This window comes from Mirounga angustirostris, unplaced genomic scaffold (genome assembly GCF_029215605.1).
Source record: "Mirounga angustirostris isolate CCGP_5_RB_7025 unplaced genomic scaffold, mMirAng1.0.hap1 SCAF_2, whole genome shotgun sequence".
NCBI classification, from domain to species: Eukaryota; Metazoa; Chordata; class Mammalia; order Carnivora; family Phocidae; genus Mirounga; species Mirounga angustirostris.
Genome location: NW_026991710.1, coordinates 180,428,904 through 180,453,826, shown reverse-complemented (window position 1 = coordinate 180,453,826; position 24,923 = coordinate 180,428,904). Strand labels below are relative to the sequence as shown.

General features: G+C 37.1%; 2 protein-coding genes across 4 annotated transcripts in view; both read left to right on the top strand.

The window, feature by feature from the left end:
- The window catches only part of MSR1 (macrophage scavenger receptor 1), an 81,667-nt gene that overhangs the window by 23,884 nt on the left and 32,860 nt on the right, over window positions 1-24,923 (top strand). For all 3 annotated transcript variants that reach the window (XM_045879738.3, XM_054508585.2, XM_054508586.2), the window contains exons 5-7: window positions 4,568-4,754; window positions 13,191-13,271; window positions 18,806-18,895. In XM_045879738.3, coding sequence (XP_045735694.1) covers window positions 4,568-4,754; window positions 13,191-13,271; window positions 18,806-18,895 — 358 coding nt within the window. The remainder of the gene's footprint in view (window positions 1-4,567; window positions 4,755-13,190; window positions 13,272-18,805; window positions 18,896-24,923) is intronic.
- Window positions 2,350-4,546, top strand: LOC123847883 (axin interactor, dorsalization-associated protein-like). The gene has a single exon (XM_045879740.2). The coding sequence runs from the start codon at window positions 2,565-2,567 to the stop codon at window positions 3,198-3,200; it is 636 nt and encodes a 211-aa protein (XP_045735696.1). The 5' UTR covers window positions 2,350-2,564; the 3' UTR covers window positions 3,201-4,546.

Genomic DNA, 24,923 nt, shown 5'->3' with positions numbered 1-24,923 from the left:
AAATAAATAAATACAATAGAATCTTAAAAAAAGAAATATTAAGGACTTAGGCTATGGAAGGGTAGAGAGAGTCACAAGATAGTAACTGTTTGCAGGGCAGAAGAATATGGGAGATAATAAAATTTCAGTTATGAGAGTAATAACTGATTAAGTTGGAGGGAAAGAGAAAGGGAGAAGAAATATTACTTTATGTAAAAACAGAAGAGCAGTGAAAGAGAGCAAGAAGAAAGTTAAGATGGACCAGATGCACAGACAGGATATATTTGGTATTGCTAATGTCCCAGATTCAGTAGAGACCATAGGATATCTATGAACTCACATCAAGAGTTGAAACCAAACTGGAAGCTATTTGGAAGACAGTAGAAGTCTTGAACATGTTTGAAGTGATAATTACTGGAAATAATCAAACTTTGGTGATCAGTAAACTCTTTGAGTTCGGATAGATCACACTCGTTTTGGAGAGGGTCCCAGCATTAGAAATGAAGTTACAAGGGAATGGAGGGACTTCCCAAGCTTTTTTTTTTTTTTCCCCCAGGCAACAATCACTTGTAGAGATTTAGAAACTATGTCAGTACCAGTGTATGTATACGGATGTGTGTGTGTGTCTGCACACATGTGCTCGTTGAAAACAATATTCGGGCTCTCATCTCCATTGCTTAAACAATCTTTTTTAAAGATTTTATTTATTTATTTATTTGACAGAGAGAGACACAGCAAGAGAGGGAACACAAGCAGGGGGAGTGGGAGAGGGAGAAGCAGGCTTCCCGCAGAGCAGGGAGCCCGATGCGGGGCTCGATCCCAGGACCCTGGGATCATGACCTGAGCCGAAGGCAGATGCTTAATGACTGAGCCACCCAGGCGCCCCTGCTTAAACAATTTTATTCATCTTCGAATCTTTAGCTCAATGCAGGAATAAGTAAATTAAATGAATGCCCGAATCAGTAAATGCTGTTTGAAGGAAAGGCTTATAAGTGATACCAGCATGATGCCTATCAAGGACAGACCAAACATCAGTTTGAGGGAAAAAAAAGTACACTAGCACAAAAGAAAAGAGAGAGGTGGGAATTCATCACGTCCATTGTTCATAAAAGGGACTGTAAGACTGCAAAATTAAATGCCAGTTTCCAGCGGGGCCGCTGATGGTGGAGTATGGAAGGTGTGTATGGATGCTGAATAAGGTTTTAAAAAAAAAAAATAAAGTGCACTTTCCTTCTTCCCAGTAAAAATTATTTCAAGTGAAATCTGGCTAATACGAGCACCATATGCAGTGTTCAAAAAAGGGAATAAAAAGGTAGCTTCAGCTTTGTGTATGAAAAACACGGACAAGTCCTGTTTTTTTGGTAGCAAAATCAACTGCTAGCCCCCTGCCATCTGCTCCATGGCTATCTGGAGCGACCCAAATGAAGGTGAGCGTATTTTTTATGTTGCTGTGCTTTACAAACATCCATGCTCATATCCAAGCTTTAAACATGTTTTTCCAAATGGTATTTATTTTTTTAAAGATTTTATTTATTTGTCAGAGAGAGAGCACAAGCAGGGGGAGTGGCAGACAGAGGGAGAGGGAGAAGCAGACTTCTCGCTGAGCAAGGAGCCCGATGCGGGACTTGATCCCAGGACCCTAGGATTAAGACCTGAGCTGAAGGTAGATGCTTAACCAACTGAGTCACCCAGACGTCCCAAAATTGTATTTATTTTAAATGTCATATGAGTTTCAGGTGTACAATGTAGTGATTTGATAATTTTATACATTAATGAATACCACCAAAATGTAGTCACCATCCATCCCCATACATCTCACAATATTATTGGCGGTATTCCTTGTGCTGTACTTTTCATTATCATGACTTGTAGCATATGATATGGAAAATGCCAGATAGTCAAGGAAGGAGGAGATAGAGAGTAGAGACAAAAGAATATGGATGTGGATGGGGGGAAGGCACAGTTAGAGCTGTAAAAACTGATAAGCTTCTCTGCTTGAGTGTAGTGCCACCGAAGAGGCCAATCGAGGTGTCTGTTCATTTCCTTTCAAAGGCTTTACACCCTGACTGCCTTGACCCCCTCACTTCAACTTGTCCAGTCTAGTCAAGGCAAGTGTAATTTTCTCTTTGTACCTGGATTCGGGAGCAATATACCACTGGCTTATTTCTATATGCCAGTGGGAAGTGAAAATACATCAGCAGTTAAGCAGAGATGTCCTTAGAAAAGTATAGAGCAGACGGGCTTGGGCAGCTCCTCAGTGGGTGGCGGTGGTGGCCGTAGGGGTTCCTCCTGGCCCTGGTTATGTCGGGGCCAGTCCCGGGGAGGATGGCATCCTAGAGGCCAGCCTTGCTGGGGTAGGGGCGGGAGGGGTCGGAGTGGGCACCGGCCATGTTGGAGGTGACCTGGATGGAATCTGCTGCAGCGCTGGGGCACCAGTTTTAGGAGAGGCGCCAACTCCTACTCTTGGGGCCAGCTGGTGGAGGCAATAGACGAGTATCAGATATTAGGATAAAAAGAGGCCCAAGCTCAATACAATAATTCTGAATTCACAAAGAACAAAAGAAAACCATAGGCAAAATTGCAACATGTTTGGAATTATGAAGTGCAGCTTTATAGTCCAGTCTCAAGAACTTAAACTTGAGGACCTGAAGAAGCTAGGACCAATCCTAAAGAATATTACATATAATAAGGAATTCCCATTTGACGTGCAGCCTGTCTCCTTAAGAAAAATTTTAGCACCTGGTGAAGAAGAGAATTGGGAATTTGAAGAAGATGAAGAAGAGGGTGGTGCTAGAGCAGGGTCTCCTGATTCCTTTCTTGCTAGAGTTCCTGGCACTTTCCTACCCAGGCTGCAGTCAGAACCAGGAATAACGTCACTCACCATCAGAATTGAGAAAACCAGTCTGAAAGATGCGGGGCAGTGCATCGATCCCTATATCACAGTTAGCCTAAAGGATCTGAATGGCATAGATTTAACTCCTGTGCAAGATATGCCTGTGTCTTCAAGAAAAGAAGATATGTACGTTCATTTTAATGTGGACATTGAGCTCCAGAAGCATTTTGAAAAATTAACCAAAGGTGCCAGTATCTTCTTTGAATTCAAACACTACAAGCCTAAAAAAAGGTTCACCAGCACCAAGTGCTTTGCTTTCATGGAGATGGATGAAATTAAAGCCGGGCCAATTGTAGTAAAACTATACAAGAAACTCACTGACTTTTAAAAGAAATTGCAGTTATTGACCAAGAAACCACTTCATCTTCATCTACATCAGACTTTGCAGAAGGAATGATCCCGACATGAGTCACCTGGAACGTCTGTGAATTCTCCCACCCAGTAGCAACCCTCCCGGCTCCACATAGCGCATTCCTCCTCCCCAAGGCAGGAGGCAGGGCGTGCCCGTGGGATTCACAGTCCAGCAGGCCATTGACATAGACGACTCCTTTGGATACGGACTTATCGTAGTTTTGAAACATGTTTTTACCTTTATAGTATTTGTGCAATTCATAGTCTCTTTTCTAACTTACCACTATTCCTGCCCTGCTTCCTGAAACAACACTGCTGTGGGTAGGATGTGCTCATCTTCAAAATTAATACAGCAATAAGAATGTGCTAGAGTTTACACATCTGTTCAAAAAAAAAAAAAAAAAAGAAAAGTATAGAGCATACCATGAAGCAGAGGATGCGATAAAAGAACAGAGGGACAGAAAATGTCACCAGAATGGATGAGAAGGTTTGCTACATCAGAAACAGCCCAACACCCAAAGTAAAACCAAGCCAAAGTCTTGAAAGGAAAATAAAGACAAACACTGTCAAAAACTTTATTATGACTGTACACTTAACCTCATTCTGACATGTGTGAGATGATAGCTTTAAAAAAAAAAACAAAAAACAAAACACTGGGGCACCTGGGTGTTTCAGTCAGTTAAGTGTCTGCCTTTGGCTCAGGTTATGATCCTGGGGTACCGGGATTGCCCCCCCTCTTGGGCTCCCTGATGTCTGCTTCTCCCTCTGCCTCTTCCCTTCCCCCACTTGTGCTCTGTCTCTCTCTCTCAAAAACAAAACAAAACAAAACAAAAAAATTGGAAGAGATTGTTAAAATTCTAGTTGAGATTTTGCTGAATGTGAAAAACTATCCTGAAGTATTTCCCATTACCACTGAGAATTATGACATTAAACATTATTGCTATAAAACATTTTAATACACAAATTCCATCAAATTCACAGAATTGGAATATGTAGCTACTCTAAGTACAGTACAAAGAAATTTCACTTCTGATAAAAATACAAGTTTTCTGTTTCATTTTTAGCATTTTGACATCTATATATTTAGGAATTGAAGCAGACCTTGGGTATATTCAACTAATTTTGAGGGGACAGAGGGTGTAACCATTCAGCCATTCAATTAAAAGAGGAAATGCTTCAAAACCAAGAAATTACTCTTTTAAGACAGTTCTCTAATTTCCATATTCTTATTCCATAATGTTCTGTAATATTTAAAAAAAAAATACCTGGCTTTCAGGGCTTCTTAAACTTACAGATTTGATAATTATGTGTGTAATAAAAATTGCGGATGCTTCTATTTCATAGGGCATGAGTAGATTCGAAGAGTTTGTGTACAAGGCATCAGCAGAAATTACGTCTGTGAAAGAAAAACAAGTGAATCTGGAACAGGAAATAAAAGGAGAAGTGAAAGTACTGAATAACATCACTAATGATCTCAGACTGAAAGACTGGGAACACTCTCAGACATTGAAAAATATCACTTTAATTCAAGGTAAAATATTTTCTCATTCCTCCAGAAAATAATACATTAAAATACACTGTTATGTGCAGAGATTTGGTGTTTGAAATCCTATGGTACAAAATAGTTTTTGAGCATATGTTTACCACAGATGTCTGGAGAAAGTCATTTTGAGATCTTATCAAGACACGGTAAGATAACACTATCTTGGTGTTCTTTAATTGAAAGTGATAAAAAAATGTCTTTAAGGTCTAATGAGTCATTGTTCAAAATATCCTATATTAATGAAGATGAATACAAGTTTTCTATAAGGCACCAAATTCTCTACCTGTCCACAAATCAAGCTTGTTAATTCTGTTTTCCAAAACTTCCAGAGTCTTTTTTACTTCTTACCTGACTGTATGATTAATTAGAGAGATCTTTGAACTCTGTAAAATAACAATAGGTTTGTCAATTTCTGCTTTAGTTGCTATTGGTAAGCCATAGTAAATTGAATCTTACTGATTTTTAAATTAATATACACATCATACACATTTTTACTTTAGATTTTATTTACATTTTAAATATTTTCTCATATTTTACTGTTTTAGGCTTCTCTTACATAAAGAGCCCTTTTTTTAAAGCTTTTATTTCTAAGTAATCTCTATACCCAACATGGGGCTTAAACTCACAACCCTGAGATCAAGCGTTGCAGGCTCTACCGACTGAGCCAGCCAGGCGCCCCAAGAACACTTTTTAAAAAATGTGCAATCTAACCATTTCTTTTCACTGTACTTATTTCTACCATCTTATTTTGTGCTGTTTTTGTCCAGTTCTATGTTCCATTTGCTTTCCTTTCTTGTCGACTTTTGGATTGATTAAGACTTTTCTCATTGAATTTTTCTTTCCACCAAAGGTACCAAAAAAATTTTGGAGACTTTCTAATCTATTTCTGTTTGGTTGGTGGTTGTCCTTAAACTTTATCTTAACAAAGTCTAACGTTGATCGATATCTTCACCTTGATCCTAAATATACAGGGAACTTAAAAAACTTTGATGGCCCCTTTCCCTGATTTTCTGTTTTTGAGTATACTTTATTTCTATTTTATATAGTTTAAGAAAAACCAAGAATTTAGTCAGTATTATTTTTCTTACATTATATGGACAATATTAAAATTTGTACCTGAGTTTGCCAATTTTCCCTTCTTCTAAATGTGCCTCAACATCACTTCTGCGATCATTTTCCTTCTTCCTAAAGTATATCTTTTGAAGGTTCATTTAGTGAAAGTCTAAAAGGTGAGGCCTTTTGATTTCATTTTCTCAATTTTGTCCTTGATCTTTAAAATTGTTCTACTGCATACATATTTCTTGGGTTGACACCTATTCTGGTTATTTCGATCCATATTTTGAGGATATTTCCTTGGCTTTCCTTGCTGTTTTAAAAATGACTGCCAATCTGCCTGTCACCCTTCTTGTCTTCATTACCAGCAATTTCACTAGTTGTGTTTTTATATTGATAATTTATTCATTTTGCATTTGTTTTTACTTCTCATATTTGTGGATTTAAATCCAACATAAATTCAGGAAAGTTATCAGCTTCAGTCTCTGAATACTGCTTCTTCACAACCCTCTCTATCCTTTCTTCTGTAATTCTAATTAAATTCATGTTAGATCCCCTTATTCTAGCCTCCGTGTCTGTTAAACACTGATTTATAATTTTAATATTTTTATTGTATTAGTAATAAACGGAAATCCATGAGATTTTTATTACATATCACTAGTTTAGGAAAAAAAACACTTTGTCTAATATCCAAGTGTTTACAAGAAAAAAAATGTAAAGCAAATCACAGAAAACTATATATAGTACAATTTCGTTTCTAATGCTCACAATTTAGCAAAAGCAAATAATGTGGATTTATAGATGCTTACATATGTAATAAGAATGGTGGCTTGTAAAGTACAGGAAAGCGGGTGAGAAACACAAAATTCAGGCTAATGTTTTAACTCTGAAAAGGAAGAAGATAAATGAGATCAGGGAGCACCTAAATAGAGACCTATTTCTTGATTTGTGACGTCGCAGGGTTATTCTCTGTTTTATTGTGCTTTATAGCTTACTTATATGGAATGCATTGCATGTACTCTTTAATTATTAACACAGATGACAAAGAAAAATTTGAATTAATCAGCATTTCCTCTAACAATTAGACAGCTTCACTTTGGATTTCAAATAAGTATCCAAAATTTTATAAATCCAAAACCAAACCCTTGATTCTTGAGCATCCTACCCCATCCATGCCCCCACTCTATGGCTTCCCCAGCCTTATCAGCCGTATCATACAACTAGTTACCCACTCCAAGATCTCGGAAGCTCTTTGATGTCTTTCTGTCACTTCCTACATCTGATCCATTTATGAGTCCTGTTAACTCTTCTTACACAAAATATTTCGAATAAAATCACTTCTCGCTATCTCCTCTGCTACTACGGTAATTCAAGCGACTATACTTGTCTGATGCACTACATCAACTTCTCAGTTCCTCCTGATTCGACTTCTAATTCATTCTATATTATGGAGAGCAAAAGAGTGGTATTAAAAAAAGTTAGTAGATGTTTTAGCTCTCATGCTTAAGCCCCTTTGATATTCTTCCCATTGATTTGGAATAAATCTAAATTCCTACTTGGTCTGGAACTTGTCTACTTATCTGCCCTCATTTTCCCATTTCCCCTCTGGCATTCCCTCTGTCTAGCTTGGAAATCTGGAAAAGTGAAAGTGCCACTTAAAAGTATAAGTAACGAAGGAGGAAATGTTAGTTTCACTTCTTGCTGTCCGTAATGTGCACCACACTCCCGCTCTCTCGAAACATTCTTCTCTTAGAGCTCCAATCCTTCTTCAAAAACACCTTTTTGGAGGTTAGTTTTTCTCTCCCCATCCCTCTGTCATCATTCGCTTTAAATTCCTCACAGTACTTGTCACTTGATGAAATTTTCCATATACACATTGGCTTATTTGTTTAGCATACATCTTCTCTAATAGCATGTGAGTTCAGTGAGGTTGAGTTTCACCTCTCTTGTCAATCTCCCCCTACCCAGCACCTGTTAAAGGGCCTGCTCTACAGTGGGTGAGCAAATATATATGTATTGAATAAATAAGTGAAATTAGCACTTTCTTCTTATTGAGTCACACTGTAATGGCAGTGTCATTTTTCCAGATTTCCAACATAGCAATTTTAATTGTTTTTATTTTCTTCCGAGACTGCTATTAGTTCTTAGGTTCTATATTCTCTATCCCCTTGTTGATTCTTTATATTCTTGTGTAAACTTTTCTTATCACCACTCTACCAGACTATTGAAATAGTCTCCCAAATATTTCCTTCCTCATTTCTTTCTTTTCAGACTGTAATCCTATCTACATTCTTGTTAAAATGCAGCCTTTCTGAAGAGAAACCCTAGATTATAAGCCTATCACTTCCTCATTATACATTTCTCTCCAGTGGCACTCAGGGTCTTCTATAATGTGTCTTCTAACCACTTTTGAATATCTGATTCCCTCCCTTTTCCCTTTTTGATACCAAGTACTTCAAGTGATTTAACTGTGATTCTAACACCCAGTAGTTTTTATATCCTGCCTCATGCCTTTGCCTTCACTTGAAATATCGTATCTTCTATTTCTATCTGAAAATATCGTATCTCTCATTCAATGTCCATCTAATATGTGAAGCCTTCTCTAGTTCCATCAGAGTAATACTCTTCCTGACATCTGTATCTTGCTTAATATTAAATGTTATTCTTTCATCAGAGAAATCTTCACATGATAATCATCTTGAAAATTACCTTACATTGTCTTCTAGAGCAGTGTTGCCTCTTCTTGGAAACAATACATTCCTTAAAATTAGGGGCTGTTTTTTATATTCTCTACCAAATCTAGGCATAAAAGAAATTTTAACAAGTACTTATGAAACTATAACCCAAGAAAAACAAATTGTACAAATTAATGTGTTCCCTGTCATTTGTTGGTTGTAGGGTTAGCCATCTTTGTGTCCCCCCTTTTGATATTAACAGTTGCTAAGTAATCATGCAGATAAAAGAGACAAAAAAATTTTAACATATTTTCAAGTAATTATAGTCATTAGAGTCTAAAGGACTAAATGGAATTCCATCACTGCAATAGTGAAGTAGTTTGGCAGAGGGTGAGACATAGCATGATTTAAAGAAACAAAGTCGGTAAACATTCGAGGAGAGGAGTTAAGAGAAATAAAATACAATATGGCTCAGTGGTGAGAAAAGATAATGTGATGTTTATTTGAAAAGAGATTTTAAGCAAATTTTCTTTCCAGGATCTAAAAGCATATTTATATTCAAACATAAACATATTCATGTCAAGGAAGAAGAATAAACAATTGATGGAATATAAATTTGGAGATTTGTGCAATCAATTATCATGATTTAAAAAATAAAAGATGGTTGTCTTTAACCACTATGTAATGGAAAAATTCATCCCAGGAATAACAGAAAAACAGATGCCAGAAATGAAGTCAGTTAAGTTTAGAATAGGATAGCCTAGAATGTCAGGAAAGCAGTAGTCTAGTTCTGGTTTTACCCAACTAGCTTTAAGACCTTGGATAGTTTACTCTCTCTGACCCCTCTATATGTATGTTTGACTAAGAAATCTTTAAGGCCTCTTCCAGATTAAAGATAGATCTAAGTCAATGAGCATGAAAACTAAAAGAAAAAAAGAGGCAGGTTTAAGCAGCAATAGCCTAGAAGATTTGGTAGATTTTTATGATGACAGGGAAAGATTAAGAATAAAGTAGAAAATGTGTGATCATAATGAATAGGACACAGAGAAGCATAGCGCTGGAAATTTAGGCAGACATTATTAGTTCTTTGGTATCATCTGAGGATTTTAAATGATGGGATATGCCTGGATTTGCTTTTCTAGTGAACTGTGTAATTTTGATCTCCGATATTTATGGTTACTGAGTATTCTAAATCAGCTCTTTTTTGTGGTGATGTAGAAATCTTAGTTTTCCTTTTAAAAAAAATCACAGGGAGGGAGCTAAGTAGTGGATTTTGTATGTGTGTTTTATAGAGGGAATTGTCCATGGAAAATTACTGCTGCAGCATTTACAAATTATCCCTGTAACTTTGCAGTTAGAAGGTATTAAATTTGAAGAAAAATAGTGTGAATTCTTATGGCTTGCTAGTAATTCAGAGCAAAGAAGGTGACTGCAAAGACACCAAGTCTCCTGACTTTAAGTTCTTCATTCTTTCTTCCATAACATGGCAGAACAGATATCTATATTTCTATATATAGTTGTAGAGGTACTATTTTTTTTTAAAGCTGGGACTGAAGGAAAGATGAGGGTAAAATAGACACAATACATTCAGACCAGATAAAAATCTCTAGACTAGTCCAAGTGCAGGATGATTAGGATGTGAGCTACAGCAGGGATAGAGAGGAGACCACTTTTGGAAGGTAGCATGATAGCGTGATTTATACTGTGTTCTCAAAAGTTCTACACACAAAGCTAAGAGAAAACTGGTGTGTGATCTGTGTTCTTCTCTCCCCCCAAATATGTAAAAGACACTACAAATATTTATTGAGATACTTCCCACATTTTCTAGGAAGTAGAAGAGATATAACAATGTATAAAAATAAAAATGAAACATAATAGGGCGCCTGGGTGGCTCAGTTGGTTAAGCGACTGCCTTCGGCTCAGGTCATGATCCTGGAGTCCCGGGATCGAGTCCCGCATCGGGCTCCCTGCTCGGCAGGGGGTCTGCTTCTCCCTCTGATCCTCCCGCATCTCATGCTCTCTCTCTCTGTCTCATTCTCTCTGTCAAATAAATAAATAAAATCTAAAAAAAAAAAAATGAAACATAATAAGTGAGATTAATGTTACAGGAACAATAAAATAAGGATAAAAATGTAACAGCCAACACACCTAGTTAGAATTCTTCAAGGCATGCCTGGTTTTCTTACTCTGGGATTCAGAAACCTAGTATCAGTATTTTATATAAAAAACAGTGAGGGATCTTTGACTCAGAATTATATAAAGTAACCCATGTATTAGTTATGATTGAATTAATTCTCCAACAATAGAGCTTTATGCAGTTACTCTACAGAGTTACCTGCAAAATAATTGAAAGGGAAATGTTTATAAAAGAGTTCCATCTTTTACTGGCTGAATAAATGGTGAAAACTCTTAACCACAGAGGCTAAGAGCCGAGATCTAGTCTGTCAGTGACTTGTTTCTTATCTCATACATTCTACTTTTTCCTGGAATGTCTGTGTCTTGCTTTAGAGCTCTAATTACTAAATCAAAATCTTTCCTTGTCCACTTTTTTTTTTTTTTCAAAACACCACACTTGAGTACTGTGGATTTGCTTCCTTTCAATTTGCTCAGCAAAATTCGGGCTGCAAGTTGAGTCTTTCTGTCCTGCTTGCCCTTAACTTTGTCACTACGTAGAGATGAATCAACTGCAGCCATGTTCATGGTTGTGGAGGTGTAACTCCTCACTGGTGTAGAACTGTGACATTTCTTGGGCAACATCTAAATATATGTCTCCGACATGAAGCTGTAGCTTAGGGGAATTTGTGTGTGATTATGTAAAAAAAAAAAAAAATGTAGTCCAACAAAACAAAAAATACACAGAAAAGAAATAAATGTTAATGGTTAGTCTCTTAAGATGATTGAATTATGAATTATAGCTTTTTAGGCTTTTGTATTTCCTGTAATGAGTAGAGTTGCTTTTGCAATGCAAGTATAATAAAATATTACTGCCCCATGTTGCATATGAAGAGAAAGGGGCAAAGTGCCATTGAGAAGAACAATGATATCTTGAAAGTTGAGTAACCAGGGAAGGAAGGTTCTAAAATCCAAGTTGGACCTTGAAAAATGGAACAGATCAGAAAAATGGAGAGAAGCAGGGACAGGATTTCAAAAGAAATAAAGAACATGAACAGAATATACTTTTTCATGAGATCATCTTTATCCATTCATGTGGTCCTCTCTTCAAATTTTTCAGGTATTTTATTCTCCTACCTGATTAAAATGTGTAAGCAAGTGTTCTCCAACCAGTGATGCTAAATATAGTTGTGTGTCATCCTTAGACTATGCATTTGGCAAAACCACAGCGATTGAAAATACCTCTTTTAAAACATCGCTATTTATTATTCTGTGGTATATCCAAGTTTGTTTCTTCCATTTGGAGTTGAAAAGGAAATTGCAAAGTGTTCTGCTTGAAGTGGAGGTATTAATACTTGTCCTATGCAGTCTGCATAGAAGATGGAATACTAGCAGGGTTACCTTTAAGTTCCAAAGTGCCATCATTCTCAAGAGGTGATCACTAGATAACCATTTTGCTGGGCACAGCAAATTCAAATGACTAAATCAGTATTGATTAAATTCAGTACTCAGGGGACACTTGGGAAATTGTGAGGCGAGGTAGTCAAACTTTTCCCTGCAACCTCTCCCAACTGATTTTATCATATCTATATCTATTTAGGGATTCTACTTAATACAATTACTTAATACAACTCTAGTTGAACAGTGCAGGGTTTGGGGTGCTGACCCCTTGTGCCCTTGAAAATGAGTATGTAACTTCTGAATCCCCCAACACTTTACTAATAGCCTACTGTTGACCGGAAGCCTTAACAGTAACAGTCAATTAACATGTATTTTGTATGTTATATGTCTTATATACTGTGTTCTAGAAAAAAAGAAATGTTATTAAGAAAATCATAAGCAAGAGAAAATACATTTGCAGTACTGTACTGTATTTGTCGAAAAATATCTGTATATGAGAGGACCCAACATCCAAACCTATGTTGTTCAAGGGTCAACTGTATTTTATTTGAAAAGTATTATTTTACTCATTTTCACCTTCCTACCTTTCCCCAAGTCTTTCCCTCTTACTCAGATTCTTTCATCTCATTCTCTCCATTGTTCAAATTACCTTTCAAATCCTACTCTCTCAAAGGCTTTTCAACCTGCTACTCCCGCTGATCTGCATCTCTCTAACAAACGTCTGAGTTTGTCATTTTCAACAACATGGTTTTTGGTTGTCTACTATGTGTGAATCACACATGATTTTTACGTCCTTCCACATTTTCCACACAGCATCTAAATCAATGCAGTGAAATCTGCCTAGTATGTACACAATACTCAGTTGAGTTTATGGCATCATTGACTCCGAGTCTTTTCTCTGCTCCTGGGTTCTAAGAACCTAAAAAAGTGCTAGACACACATAAATATGTAATACATGATTAGGTTGTCTATTCTAGTGCTATCTCACCCTTGTCAGTATAGGGCACTGCGCTCCTCCATAGTAGGGCATGGCTCCATTCAGGAAGGTCAGTCTTACTCATTCTATGTTACTACACAACAAATACAAGACTGGCTTTACTTACAGAACTGTCTTGAAACATGACGTATTCATTTTACCTATGTTTTAAAACTGTGATGGGTAATTGTCATTTATTTTTTAAAGGTCCTCCTGGACCCCGCGGTGAAAAAGGAGATAGAGGTCCCGCTGGAGAACGTGGTCCACAAGGCATTCCAGGTGCAGTAGGTATGGTAATAGTAACTACTTCATCATATCCTTCAGGACCCGATAATATACATCCATATATGTGTGTAGGGGGGAATTGCTATTTGATCTGTCTCCCGTGGGGTGCACGCATGTGTGTATCTGGACGTGTGTGTGCTAAGGGGGATATTAAGTGTTTTCCAGAAGCCTAAGCACTATAATGTACCAAATGTAACTGACTTTTGCTTTTTGAAGAAAGTTAAATGCTTTAGCCAAAGCCACCACATGGGGTTTTTCACATGTCTGGGGAGTGCTCTCTGTGTTATCGATCTCACACAGTATATGGTAGCCCTAGCTTTAGGTCACAAGAGAAGGAGAATATGAAAATCATCTTCACATTGAATATATTTGCATATATTTGCATGTGTGTGTGTGTTTCAGAGGAAATTGGATCACATTCCTTATACAGTCCTTAACTGGGATGTATCTGCTTAAACCCATGAAATCTAAATATAAATATTGACTAGAATACGGATGACTTTCACCTTTACTATCAGCTACTCTCTTTATCTTACTTAGAGCAAAATTGTCTTAAATTATTTTCCTCAGTTGATGTTGCAATCTTGAAAGCAATATTTTGAGAGAAGATAATAGAAGCCAGAAAAGGAGAAAGAGCATGAACTTTCCTTGCTCTCACAAAAATAGAGGAGACAATAGCAATAGCATGATTGTCATGTTATTCTTGGCTAGAAATCAAATACCCGCATGCTCTTTGAAAGTGGGGAGTATACTGCATGGCTTAATTATAACTAGAATGGTTTGTGCTGCCAGAAACATGTCTAAATACCATGTACTTCATCCTGTTATTCTGTCTTTTGGTTATATAAAATGTTCTTCTTTCTGATCAATATATTGACTAGCCCCCAGGTTACATCAGAAAAATAGTATTTAAAAATGAAAGATGTGAATTTGACACCTCTCTGACCTTAACAACATTATGCTTAAAAAGCCAATACATAGTTCACATTAAAAAGATTTTAAAATTATTTGACATATATCTATATATCTATTTATATTATTATATATGATTATATATATATAAAATCATATATGTGTGTGTGTGTGTGTATGTATATCAGGTGGGTTATTGGTATGCCTTTGAAAATATTGCCGGGTAAGATTCTTTATTCAGAAAAGTCTTTCTACTTGCCTAGGACGCAGGAGATCCTCACAGTCGTGCACTCATGTCATAGCAGAGGAAGTAACCAGTACGCTATCAGCTGTCAGAGCTAATACTCTCAGGGGTCTGTCAGCACCTCCATTACAAACCGCAATTGTCAAAGCTTTCTAACTCAACCATGTTAAGTTCAGTCTGGGCTACAACCTGCTGTACAAAGCTTCATCTTGGGAGCATCTTTTGCAACTGCTTCTGAACTACGGATGTGTGAAATAGAAAGATGGATTTAAAAGTTTCAGCTTTTGTTAATACCCTAAACAGATCCCATTGCAAAGCTGCTTTGATTCTTTTCATGAGGGTTTAGTCTGCTGCTGTTGGGACGGCTCGTTTACACAAACAGGCATTATGCAGTTTCTCATATAAAAGAGTTAGATTTCGTTGTTGGGGAGTAAATGGACTCTTTTAGATTATGAAGTTGCCATTTGGTTTAGGGCACTGCAGCAGAAGTATTCAGGTTACCAGGCATCTCTCCTCATGGATTCTTCCCTACCTTGCTGCATTCTGTTTTGTTCTCTGCCAGATTGCCTGATTGCCCAATAGAAGTACTGGAATCAGGAAGTAAAGAGTATATGATGGGTGGTCGTATTTCTACTTCCTGATTACAGTGAGTTCATTCAAATCCCACCTATACTTCCAGTTGAGCTAATTAAACTCAGTTTGACCAACTCAAAGTCCCCTAGATTCACAACCAGGATATATATGTAAACCTGAGAAACTTAAAGGATTATTCTAGTGGTCCTAAATGATCAGTGCATTAAATATACTACAGGTACTGGGCTGGACATTCTGTTAAAATTTGCTTTATCTCAAAATAACATAATAGAAATTCATTTCACAGCAGCAGCTCCTTAGAAGCATGCCAGGGAGAATGACCTAGTGCCTTTTACTCCACAACATGTTTACTGAGCACCTTTCCTGTGCCTGATACCCTACAAGGCCTTGTGGATCCCATACTCAGAAGGAGAGAATCTCTGCTTTCACAAAACTCTCGGTATGATAAGTAATTCTGTAAGTGATGAATGTTATGGTCAAGGATTCCTGATCTCATCTGAGATCCTTTGGGGGCCACTTTCTGGGCTATTGCCCCAGGATAGCCATCTGCTGGGCTGTTTCTGCCCACTGGGATCAATACCATGGTAGCCTGACCTGTACACCTGGGAAGAGGCCTCAAGAGGGAACCAAAGGCTCCTTTGGCTGTAAAATTTTGATCCTCATCCAGTGCTGTTTACTTTTCTTAGTTGGCTTGAATTTTCCACCATAGGAATCATGCTTCTGGAGGAGAAAATAAAGTCCATCCTTACTGTGGTTATTGAAGGACAAGAACTGTATTTCATTAATCTTTATATCTACCCATGTCTTTACCCCGCCTCACCCCTTCTCCCAGTCTGTGGCCCAGAAAGACCTCTCACCCAGCCTTCAACATGGATCACACTCCCTAAATATACAAATGAGTAAGGAGCATTGCTGGCTGCAGACTCTTCCTCTGAGTGTCGAAAGCAGGTTTCTTCAGGAGGTAACACATTGTGCCAAGGAATCCAAAAATGCCTGCAAACTGTGTACATATCATTAAATAAAATTAAATTTAGCAGCCTTGACAAAAAGCTGGTGAAAATAATGATTGTATCATGAAGAAGAAGGAGAAGGAGAATAATTAGAGGGGGAGGAAGAAAAGAAGACGAACAAATCACTTATTGTGTGGCAGGCACTTTTCCAAGTGTTTTACACTTACCAATAACTTTCTTAACCATCACATCAAACTTCCGATTAGGGATAAACAATGCACCTATTTTAGAGAAGCACAGGGAAGTTAAATGACTTACCCAAGATCAACCAGTAGCTGGTAAGTGGCAGAGCAAGTCTTTGAACCCAGATGCATGATTTCAGAGTCCCTGCTCTTCCCCAGTCTGCTGGACCACAGAAAGAAGCCTGAATAGAGAGCTGCAAACTCAGGATATGTGACTAATTATCAGACCAGCTTCCCATAAATGGTTGAATCTCTCTGGTCTTCTGTTCCTGCCTCTACAAAATGACAGATGATGTGTCAGGTCCCTCAAAACACTAACTTCCATGACTGGGATTCTGTGTACTTAGATTGTCTCTGGGTTAGCAGCAGGTGTCAGGCCCTTTCCCCTTGCCACAGGTTATTGTAGAACATTAGCTAATTGTCACTGGAAAGGTTCAGAGAATCTGATGTTGTGGAATAAAGTTCAGTCATGGTACTTATATTTAGGGGTCATGTTTTCAAACATCATTAAACAGGTCATATAACTCCATAGGCCATACAGAGCCTGCCTAAACATCTCCCATAATAGAAGTCTAGAGATAACGTGATTTCTATGAAAGTATCACATCTACTTCATTTATAGATTCATTTGTTTGCCCACTGACAATGTGACATAATTCCTAGTTGAACAGCTGTCTCCCGAGTATCACTGTAATGTACTCAGGAAGCCATCTTTGGAGGGGTTCTTCCTGATCCCCCCTCTCTAAAGCAAGGCATCCTATATTGCATTTCTCCCTTTTTTCTAAAATTATAATCTCCAAAATTACCTTCTTTCTTTACCTTCTTTCTTTATTTGTTCACTTCCTTGTTGTATGTCTCCACACTGGGAGAACTGTTTAGATAAGAACCTTTGTAATTCCAGGAACAGACAGGGATTGGCATATGTGTGCTCAGTGTATTTTTGTTGAATTAATGGAGCAAATGGTAAAAATGGGAGTCACCAGTAAGAGACTCTCTATAAAGAGTTGGGAATGTTCTAAGAGTAAAAAAAAAGAGAGAGAGAATTTAGAGTCAATATTTTTATATGTAAATTTGAGTGGCAGATCTTAATAACTGTGAGTACAGAGGTCTGTCTTGCTTGCATGATGAAGAAAGATATAAGTATTAATCAATCAGCCTGTCTTGAGAAGTGATGTTAGTTCTTTTTTAGGATGTATGCTACGAAGTCCAGCTAATAGATACTACAAGGTGGAGTGTGTGAGTATGTCTGTGTGTGTGTGTGTGTGTGTGTCCAATATATGAATCTATCTATGGATGATATATGGATATATTGTTATACATATGTAGATATATACATTTGTATTTTTAATACATATGGTATATGAATTTATATATATACAAAGTAATATATATTGAGTAAATTCATTTGAGATGGCCTAACTTTATGAATATTTCTAAACATAATTTATCATTTTATTGTTTTAGATCTCTGCTTAAGATCTGTTGGAATCAAAGTTTAGACTCAGTTGAATAATATTTCTTAACAATTTAAAATATACTTAACATTTCTTAGAGACGAGTTAGCCCAATTTTAGGTGTCTGTATGAATATACCTCAAGAAAAGATTTTTTTTTTCTCAATATGTATAAGTCCTGCCTCCTGGAACTTATAAACTAATGAAAATATATTAAAAGATTGATATTGGAAAAAGATGTATAATTTTTAAATTTTTAATAATGTGCTTCCCAAGGAGTTAACTGAAAATTGAATTAATGAGATCTCTGTGAACTGATAATAAAATCTAAAATGAAATTTTTACAATAGTTTATTTCAAACTGCTGGAGCTCCAGGATGAAATATTTTATTCTACAGGAAAATAATACTTTTATATGCAGTTTTCATGGTCACCACAGTAATTGGGGGAGGGGGAGAAAGGCTGTTTTCATTTAAGAACATAAAACCTGGATTTGTATATTTATATAATATATACCCATAAATGAATCTTCATATACTATATACACACACACACACACACACATATATGGTTACATTATTGTTTGGGATTATAATAGAATACAATCAAAAGAAAGATTAATATATTCCAGCATTTGGACCCCAATTTTAAAAAATATATATATAATATATAGAAATACAGTTTTTAAATATATATTTAAATAGTTTTTAAAATATATTTTTTTTATATATTTCTCATTGCTTGAGTTGTGCTTTTTTGGGAACAAATCTTAAGAATTCAGTCCCTACCTTGTACATTTCAAAGTTACCATTTCAGCTACAGCAAAATCCTGCCATTTGAGGATTCCCAATTGGACTGCATAAGCCTTCTGGTCAAAACTCCAAGATTTTTTTTCTCATGTATTCTTATTTGTAATAGCAGTATGTTATTTACTGATATCTACCTTGTACTAAGTGCGCTAATGTTTCTACCAATTGCTTGTATTATTTATCAATGTCACACATGAAATTTTGGGAAGGAATATTATCCCTTCATTTGGAGATTTGCCTATTGCATATTCAAAACTAAATTGTTTCATTATACCACAAATCTATATGAAAAATGAATTATCACTGCTGTGTTTTTCTTCATTAACCATGTAGGTTCTCCAGGTCTTAAAGGTGATCAGGGAGCAGTTGGCTTTTCTGGACCTCGAGGATTCCCAGGGCCACCGGGGAAGACCGGGAGGACAGGTATTGTGATAATGTATATTTTCTTTGTATAACACAAGCAATGGCCATCCTAGTGTGAATAGTAGACTCACATGAAGTTTATTTGGTGGTCTGAAACATGTTGAAACTAATTTCTCTCTACCTGAGGAAAGTTTCTATGCCCCAAAGGAAAATATTTGTCTTTAAGGGAAAAAAAAAAAAAAAAAAGACGACAACAGGATTTATAAACTCTACCTAACCATAAATCACATGAAGAATGGTGTCTATGTTAGAACAGAGAGAATGGAAAGGCTAGCAAAGAAAAACAAGCAAAGTACAAATACCCTTTTAACCAAAACTGACCAAACCCTGGAGAGTTATAGTTAGCAATCTACGGATAGGTCAGAAATCCTATTCTGTGCAAGATAAACTGACTGCTGTTATATATTAGTTCTTAATAAACTACATTGTTCAGGTTCTTTAAAATTTATATATGTGATGACATTTTTTCTACTCCTTAGAAAAAGGCCATAGCTTAAGCTTGAATTGTGAAATTTACACAGAAATTTTAGAAAGAGGCAGGCTTATTGTTTCCTAATTTCAAAGTAAAAAATGACTAAGAGAATAGGATCCTTATCATTGAGGTGTTTTTTAAAAATAGATTTTGTTTTTTAGATTAGTTTTAGGTTTATAGAAAAACTGCACAGAAAATAGAGTTCTCATAAACCCACATCCAATTTCCCTATTGTTAACATCTTACATGTTAACATTATTAACATGGTGTATTTGTAATAATTGATGAACCAATATAGATACATTATTAGTAATTTAAGTCCACAGTTTATACTAGAGTTCACATTTGGTTTTATACATTCTGTGGATTTTGACAGTTGTATAATGACATGTATCCACCACTGCAGTATCATACAGAATAGTTTCACTTCTCTAAAGATCCCCTGTAGTCTACCTACTCATCACCACCATACTCCTTCTCAATTTGGTGCAACCACTAATCGTTTGATGCTCTCTGTAGTTTTGCCTTTTCCAGAATGTCATACAGTTGAAACCATACAGTGTGTAGTCATTTCAGATTGGCTTATTCCATTGAGCAGTATGCATTTAAGCTTCTCCATATCTTTTTGTGGCCAGATAGCTCATTTATTTCTAATGCTCAGTATATTCTAATGTATGGGTGTACCACAGTTGGCTTATCCACTCACCTATTTGAAGGACATCTTGGTCCTTCCCAGTTTTGGCAGTCATGAATAAAGTTGCTGACATGAGTCGACCTAGAAGTTTGATTGCTGGATCTCATGATTGCTGTGTTTAATTTTGTAAGAAACCACCAGACTGTCTTCCAAAGTGCCTGTGTCATTTTGCATTCCCACCAGCAGTGAATGAGCGTTCCTGTTGTTCTACATCCTCACTGGCTTTTGGTGTTATCAGCATTTTGGATTTTAGCAATTTTAATAGGTGTGTTGAGTTATTTTTGATAGTATCAGTGTTTATGGACTGTGGCAATGGCAATTGGTCTTGCAGAAAAATCAGCTAGCCACAAATAAGCAAGATACAATCAGACCCAATTACCTGAACTGAATGGTATATTTATATACCAACCATCTCTAAAACTGTCTAGCTTTAATCAGGCCTTTTTGGCAAAATGGGAAGAAGCGTTCATTTGTTAATCTGTTTGAAATTATCTACATCCTTCAGGAATTGCTGAATTTCCTAAATGGGCAATTTGTGTGCAATAGATAAATATATTTAAAAACCCCGAATTTGACAAAATTGCGAAGCTACTTATAGTTTCCAAGATAATTCAAAATAATTCCATGAAGTGAGAAAAAATATTTTATCTGTATTCTAAGTTTAAAGCTAAAATGGCATATTCATCTACTATCTCTCTCAAATAGGTCTCTCACAAAATCATGGTAAGATTTTTGTCCAGGACACTTTCTGGTACAATCTGTTTGTAACTTTCTATTTACATTAAATCATAAGAGGTAACTTCATAAGTGAATATCACTATGCACTCTAAATAAATCAGAATTACTAGTTTGTCTTTCTGGAAAGTACATAAGAAGTGGAAACATGGCAAAAAAAAATTTAAGAATGTTAAGAAGGCCTCACTCTTTCTCACAACCATCTGTCTGTTATATAGAGCCTTCCTACATGGTCACTGACGATGTTAAGAATAACCCACAGAGGGGATGTATAACTGTAGCACAACTTAGCTGATGTAATGAAAAATAACTTCACTTTGTTTTGAGCGTCTCTGTTTTCTCATACACTGTGCTTGAAGCTGAGGATACAAGATGAGCCAGCTCTCCATCCTGGAGTTTTCTCCCAGAAATTTCTCACAATGACCTCTCTTCTAAAGTTTAATCAACAAGATCATTCTGCAACATTTATGTGCACTATCTAACCTTACGTGGTTCATTTGGGAAGGGTAAACGGTTGTCAAGTGGTTTGACTTTGAATTTCATGTTGGCACATAGTTCTTCCATGTCTGTTATTTACACTCTTGGGAAATACAGGGATAGCAGAGTATGGTTGGTACCTGACAGAAATAGCATCGTATATCCTATGTCCCCACCCATTTATCCTCTCTGTGCCTCAGTTTCCTTATCTAAAAAACAGGGCTATTAAGAGGACCCATATTTTAGAATTTTTGCAGAATTGAAATAAATAGATGTCTTAAAGTACTTCAGATAATTCTGTCACAAAGCGAGCTCTATATTTATGTTAGTAGCTACTGCCTACACAAGCTGTAGGATTTTTTTCTACTATCAAATTCCTACAGTTCAACACATGCCCTCCAGTCAAAGTATTTGAGAGAGCATTCATTGATTCATTCACCAATCCAGCACAATTTTATGAGGGTTCACTGGGTGCCCTAGATAAATATAGTACAGCCTTTAAGGAGCAGGGACAGAAAAATGGAGAAGCAATTAGCTGTAATGCAACGTGGTAAGTATTAAACATTCATGAATTAGGACAAAATATTATGGGAGCAGAAAGTAGAGAGTGATGAATTCTTACAGAGGAAGTCATGTTAGTGCTGGACTAAAAGATGCATACTAGGCGGTGTACCTGAAGTTACTATAACATCGTATGTCAACTAGACTTCAATAAAAAAAAAAAAAAAAGGTACAATTTCTTTAGGTCTGAGGTTCTCAAACGTGACCAGGCATTAGAATCACCTGTAGGAGGGGCACCGGGGCGCCTCAGTCGGTTAAGCGTCTGCCTTCTGCTCAGGTCATGATCCCAGGGTCCCGGGATGAAGCCCCTATCATGCTCCCTGCTCAGCGGGGGGTCTGCTTCTCCCTCTGCCCTTCCCCCCGCTCATGCTCATGCGCACTCTCTCTCTCTCAAATAAATAAATAAAATTTTTTTTAAAAAAGAATGACCTGTAGGGCCTATTAAAACCATGTACTGTGCTCTACCCCCAGAGTTTCTGATTCAGTAGATTGGGGTCTGCACTGCCTTGAAAATTTTCAGTCCTCCTAAGTTTCCAGGTGATCAAGGTGATGCTGTTCCAGGGACCACATTTTGAGAACCAAATCTTTAGGTAAAAATAAAAGGAGTGGAGAAAGAGAACTCTGCAAAAAATAAATGCCAGGGCAGAGGCAGGATTTCCTTTGACAAAAGATATCCTTAGGATACCACTGCCTTATTTAAAAACTCAAATTTGGTAGAAATGTGAGCATCAGTGACTGGTATTACTTTAGTTATACTGTACATTAAAACAATGAATAATAGAGTCTCTCCTCCACAGGAGTCCAAAGAAGGTAGTAAAATTAAAAATAAAATCCAATAATCGTCATATTCTAACTAACGACACAGCCTGGACTATCAGGATAGTATTGAAAGCATTGACAGATTTCAAAGCAAAATGTTTAAGAACTATCACCCTATTTTCTCTTCTGCTCTCCTTTCCTTCCCCACCCTGTGCCCTTCCTTCCACATATAATACCTACCTACTATGTACGAGGTACAGTGCCAGCACCAGGAAATGAGAGGTACTTAAGACACAGTAACAGTCCTTAAGAGAAGGGGACGATTTATGGTGTCTTGATCTATAGGGTAGAGCAGTTATAATCTCACATATTTACTTCAAAAAGTTTAGGGGTATCTAAAACTATAGGCCATTTATGATTCATTTATTTATTTGACAAATAATTACTGAACATTTTCTCTGTGTCCCTCATGGAAATATTCGTAGATTGGTGAATATAGGGGTTTGGAGTTCAGGGGAGAGGCTGGAGATAGAAAGACAAAGTTGTAGCTATGATTATATAAATGTTTATTGGAATCATTGATTTTTTTTATTATGTTAATCACCATACATTACATCATTAGTTTTTGATGTAGTGTTCCATGATTCATTGTTTGTGTATAACACCTAGTGCTCCATGCAGTACGTGCCCTCTTTAATACCCATCACCAGGCTAACCCATCCCCCCACCCCCTCCCCTCTAGAACCCTCAGTTTGTTTTTCAGAGTCCATCGTCTCTGATGATTCATCTCCCCCTCCGATTTCCCCCACTTCATTCTTCCCTGACTGCTATCTTCTTCTTCTTCTTTTTTTTTTTAACATATAATGTATTATTTGCTTCAGAGGCACAGATCTGTGATTCAACAGTCTTGCACACTTCACAGCACTCACCATAGCACATACCCTCCCCAATGTCTATCACCCAGCCGCCCCATCCCTCCTACCCCCCACCACTCCAGCAACCCTCAGTTTGTTTCCTGAGATTAAGAATTCCTCATATCAGTGAGATCATATGATACATGTCTTTCTCTGATTGACTTATTTCACTCAGCATAACACCCTCCAGTTCCATCCACGTCGTTGCAAATGGCAAGATCTCATTCCTTTTGATGGCTGCATAATATTCCATTGTGTATATATATATATATATATATATATATATATACCACATCTTCTTTATCCATTCATCTGTCGATGGACATCTTGGCTCTTTCCATAGTTTGGCGATTGTGGACATTGCTGCTATAAACATTGGGGTACACATACCCCTTCAGATCACTACATTTGTATCTTTGGGGTAAACACCCAGTAGTGCAATTGCTGGATCATAGGGTAGCTCCATTTTCAAGTTTTTGAGGAACCTCCATACTGTTTTCCAGAGTGGTAGCACCAGCTTGCATTCCCACCAACAGTGTAGGAGGGTTCCCCTTTCTCCGCATCCCCGCCAACATCTGACACATAAAAAGTGCTCAATATCGCTTGGCATCAGGGAAATCTAAATCAAAACCTCAATGAGAGGTTTCTCACCAGTCAGAATGGCTAAAATTAACAAGTCAGGAATCATTGATTTTAATACTATTTCATGAGTAGACAGAAGAGAAGTGGCCCAGGATGAAGCCTTAAGTAGTGAAGGTACAGGCTGAGCAGGAAGAACAAAGCAGTGGATTGAACAGAAGCAGCCAGAGTGAGGAAGAAAATCTGGGGAAGGAGTGATGAAAAAGTCAAAGGCGAGAGGGAGTTTTAAAAGGTGGTCAAGGAAAATGAACTCTACAGAAAGCTCTTTGCATTATTGCTATAAGGACTCTTCAGAAAGCTCTTTGCATTATTGCTATAAGGACTCTTCAGAAAGCTCTTTGCATTATTACTATAAGGACTTATTGAGAGAGGTTTCAGTGGGGTAAGTGGAAATCAGATCGGGGATGCTCAGAGATGAATTGCAGATGAGGATCAGGCAAGGAGGAGGAGCCAATTCTTGAGCAATCTGACTCTCAGAGAAGAAAGAAGTCAGTTTTTTGTTTGTTGTGTTTTCTCATTTGATTTTTTTTTCTTTGAAAGAGATTCAAATACTATTTAAATGCTGATGATAAGATAAAGGAATGGTTGAAGAGACAGAGGAAAGAGGGTAAGTTTAGTGAGAAGGGTTGAAGGTGGAGACTTCAGGAAATAGGAAACAGCTGTAGGCTTAGGATGGAGGATGGTCACATCTAAAATTGAAATAGCTGAAATCATGATTCCAGGGTCATGGGTCCTGGGATTGAGGCATCGGGTACCTTGCTCAGTGTGGAGCCTGCT

Bases quoted from the DNA above. Each gene is read 5' to 3' on its own strand.
- LOC123847883 (XM_045879740.2), top strand. From the start codon at position 2,565: ATGTTTGGAATTATGAAGTGCAGCTTTATAGTCCAGTCTCAAGAACTT.